General features: G+C 36.3%; 1 protein-coding gene across 1 annotated transcript; it reads left to right on the top strand.

The window, feature by feature from the left end:
- The first annotated feature begins 285 nt into the window (after window positions 1-285).
- On the top strand, window positions 286-2359 carry LOC145771570 (rac GTPase-activating protein 1-like). Its single transcript, XM_082583275.1, has one exon. It carries the CDS (start codon window positions 286-288, stop codon window positions 2161-2163), a length of 1878 nt encoding a protein of 625 aa, XP_082439401.1. The 3' UTR covers window positions 2164-2359.
- The last annotated feature ends 1745 nt before the right edge of the window (window positions 2360-4104 follow it).

The raw sequence follows: 4104 nt of genomic DNA, 5'->3' as shown, positions 1-4104 counted from the left end.
GAACTTAGCATTCAATTAAACTCATTGCAAACACCAAAACTGCTTATTTTTGCGACACCAAAGTATCGGCAGAAATATCGGGATTGGTATTGGCCTAAAAAAGTGATATCAGTATCGGTACATCTCTAGTATTATTAGCTATCAGTATCGGTTACATCTCTAGTATTACTAGCTAGACATTTATTAATCAGTAAACACCTGCTGTTTTCCAGAATTTTTTTTACATTGACTTACTGGTTTAAAAATACTTTGTTACTTGATGGTTTGAAAGTAGCTTGTCTTAAGATGCCATTAAGCTCATCAGATAAAAATGCTTTTAGTCGACTTTCGCTGGTTAACCAGTTTGATGAAATTGTTCGAGCTTACAAGTCCCTCGTTGAAGGAGGCTGTGAAAAAGAAATGCTTCAATTGGCAAAGCATTTTGAAATTTGTCGAAAGAAGTGGAACTTGGTTGAATGCAAATGTATAGATTTGCAAGAAACACTAACCAAGTGTGAAGCTGAGAAGAATGCTCTTATGATTAAATTGAAGCATGCAAGAGGACAAATTGAAGTTGAGTTGCAAGGTCGACATCAAGCAGAACAGGAAAGAGATGAATTTGCACAGCAGTTGGCATTAGTTCGAGAACTACTGCTTTCCGATACCATGCCCAGTGCAAATCTAACTGTAGAGCAACAAAAAAAGCTAGAGTTTTTGAATTCTAGTCGATTTAATTCACAACAAGGACATGCAAGAATCACACACCGGCTTCATCCAATAGAGGAAACAGGATCATTACTTTCAGATTACTCTGATATATCTTTCGATGTTACTGAAGATGATTTGGATCGTTCTCAGTTACGCAATGGAAAGTGCTGGAAAAGAAGTCATGCAACTGCACGGAAAGTGTTTGATGATGATGATGAAGTTTTACCCAAGAAGGTTAGGGCTGACATTGGGATCAATGAATCTTTGCGTTGCACTGTTGAAGGACCTGCAACTATGCATATAGAAAAACTTGAAAAAAGTTTTAGTAAGCCAAATCCTCATCAAGGAAGAAGAAGACCTTCACGGGAGCATGTGCGTCGAAGCATTACTTCTGAATCAGAATCACAAAGTGAAATTGATGGGTTTTGGCCCACTGTTCCTACTCCAAGCACAAGACCAAAGCGCTGTTCTTTCCAGCATAAACTGCAAATGAAGCCTTGTATAATTACAAAAGAAATGTGCAAACCTTGTGGAAAACGTATTCAGTTTGGGAAGAAAGCATTAAAGTGTGCCAATTGCCATCTAGTAGCCCATCCTGATTGTGAGAAAAAAATAAAGAATATTTCATGTGAACTTTCTTCCAGCTGCTCTGGTTCATCTGAAAAGAACACCTTAGAATACTATTTGGTTTCTGATGAGTCTCCTCAAATTCCTCCAATAATTTACCACACGGTGCAAGAAATTGAACGTAGAGGACTGAATGAAGTTGGATTATATCGTGTGCCAGGAATGGTTAGGGTTGTCAAAGACCTGCGTGAAAAGTTTAAAGGAAAGTCTATTCCCAAATTAAGGCAGATTAAGGATGTTCATGCATTGTGCTCTCTTGTAAAAGATTTTTTGAGAGAAACATTAAGTGAACCAATCGTTACATTTGAGTTACGATCAAAATTTATCAAAGCTTCACAGCAAGGTGATGATACAGCGTTACACTATACTTTGAATGAGTTAAGTCCTCCTAATCGAGATACTTTGATGTTTTTAATTCTGCATTTTCAACGTGTTGTTAACAGTCCAAGCACACGTATGTCTATTGAAGGTTTGGCAAAGGCCGTAGGGCCTTCTATCGTTGGATACAAATCAGCTGAGCCCTCAATGCAAGACATACAAACTTCAGCAAAGCAACAAGAGGTGGTGATGACAAGTTTACTGCAGCTTCCTGCTGATTACTACTCCAAAGCACTAACAAGTGTTTTAACTAGTGCTTTGGCAACTCCCCATCAAAATCACGTTCGTCCTGATACACCAGAATCCTACAAACAAATGGGCAGCATGCTTGGACCAATTGGGTCACCATCGAAAAAGACCACTTCCACTACATCTCTTGCAGAACGAGCAAAGAAGTATTTGGGTGGTAGTGCAAGTAGGAGAGGAAAACGTCGTGATGCGGCTTATTTCACTTCACCCAGTCTAAAATGAAAACCATGCTTTCATTCTAGATTCACTGACATACTATAGTGCAACTTGAACCAAAAACGGTTACCGTATTTCTTGAGTTGTTCCATTAGTAACATATCTCTGCAGTTTTCATGTGTGAACTTCTGTATTTGATGGTAGGCTTACATTTCATCGTTTTAATATCAAAAATATTTTTGAGCCCTATTATTAAATCTTCCTGAAACTGTCATCTCTCATTTTTAATTTTAAGTGCTTTTGTAGTGTAGTTGTCAAGCTTTTTCTTAATTAGATTTGACAAAGCTTTTTATTATCAGTTGAGAATTTATGATTAAGCAGTGATTGTTTACTGTCATCTTACGGTATTCACAAACTGGGAATTCATCTGCAAGTAAAATCTATATACAATGTAGATTGTAGAATTGTGTTTCAGTGGTCAACTCAGTCTCGGTATTTCAATTTTTTTGTGCACCTCATGTCATTAGTATTAACAAAAATTTTTAATGGCTTTTAATTGGTTATCACCGAAAAATTCTGTATGGTGTGAGTTACTTTCTGCCAAATATTTTTATCTTATTATAAAAATCTTGTTTATTCAATGAAATCCATGAAAATCTAAACAAAATAGCTGAAGTAACATGTATTATATTAAATTTGAGTCATTCTTGTTTTGTATCAACAGTTCTCGTTAATTATCTTGTATATACATTGTGCTATTTTATTTTCTGTGTTTTTGGTGTCATTAGAGACATATATCATGGACTTCTAAATAGTAGCATCTGGACTGGAAACGCAGTGGGCAACAGTAGGCCAAACAGTTGGTACAACAGTGGGCCAACAGGGTTAGTTACTTGGCTGTTGGCCCACAGTAGGGTGTTGCATTTTTAAAAAAATTTTTGATTTTAACTTTGGAAATATAAATGGGAGGTGGGAAATGGCCAAAATATGAGGTAGAAAAAATGTTTCAAAAAATATTAAAGTTTAGGGGTCCCACGCTCATCCCGAAATTTTGGGGGGCTTGCGACTAGTGAAATCTGGATATTTTAGTTAAATACATATTTTTTGGATTAAATAGGGTATGCAACATATTGCTGCAATCAGAATTTTATGAGGAATAAACTGATGTAAAAATAACATTCACTTTCAAACGTTTAAAAAAAAAGTTCTTTACACATGCCACAATTTTAGGTTATAAATGTGCAACAACAATGACTTTGAAAGTCGGCTATTCAAAGTTTGTTAGATGAGCAACCAGCAGTCAAGTATTCTAGTTAAAAGATCACAGATCAATTCCTAAAGCAGTGGTTCCCAACCTGGGGTCCATGAGAAAGCATTTGGGGGTCCGTGATTCCTTGATGAATTTCGGAGAAAAAAAAACCGAAAAATAATCTTTTTACTTTCATTTCTCTCATTAAATTTGCTTACATTGAAAAGTTTCGGCATGCCCTTTTGGGTCACCTTAATATTCAAATACTGCTGACATTTCTTGAACAATTCATTCATTTTCTGATTTGAGCAACTGTTTAACCTGATATTTGTCGCAGGAGTCATAGCCGTAATGCAATATGACACAGTACAGTAGTTGAGAAGCATAATTATTACAATAGTCAATAGTATGTTAATTGAGTGTTAGGCAAAATTTAGGTAGGGATCTGCAGAATTAATAATTTGTCTAAAGGGGTCCGTGACAACAAAAAGGTTGGGAACCACTGTCCTAAAGGAAAGTGAATAGCTAGGGTACAGTTGAGCCTTAGAAGAATATTCTTCACACAAATTATGTTATTTATTTGCTTTTTGAAAAGTAAAGTGATGACTCCAGAAGCTGTTAAAAACATTGCGACAGCATCGGTTAATACAGAAAAACTACTTTCAACCAATCGTCCACTGTCTGCATTCTTTGACATTACCGACTCAGTGCTCTCCTTGCCTTTCAGTTGGTTCACCAGGCGACTGGATGTCTTTCAA

Source organism: Aplidium turbinatum, chromosome 6, assembly GCF_918807975.1.
Source record: "Aplidium turbinatum chromosome 6, kaAplTurb1.1, whole genome shotgun sequence".
Classification (NCBI taxonomy): Eukaryota; Metazoa; Chordata; class Ascidiacea; order Aplousobranchia; family Polyclinidae; genus Aplidium; species Aplidium turbinatum.
The sequence above is the reverse complement of the archived record's forward strand: the minus strand, read 5'-3'. Positions and strand labels throughout refer to the sequence as shown.

Coding starts and splice junctions, on each gene's coding strand:
- LOC145771570 (XM_082583275.1), top strand. CDS start 286: ATGCCATTAAGCTCATCAGATAAAAATGCTTTTAGTCGACTTTCGCTG.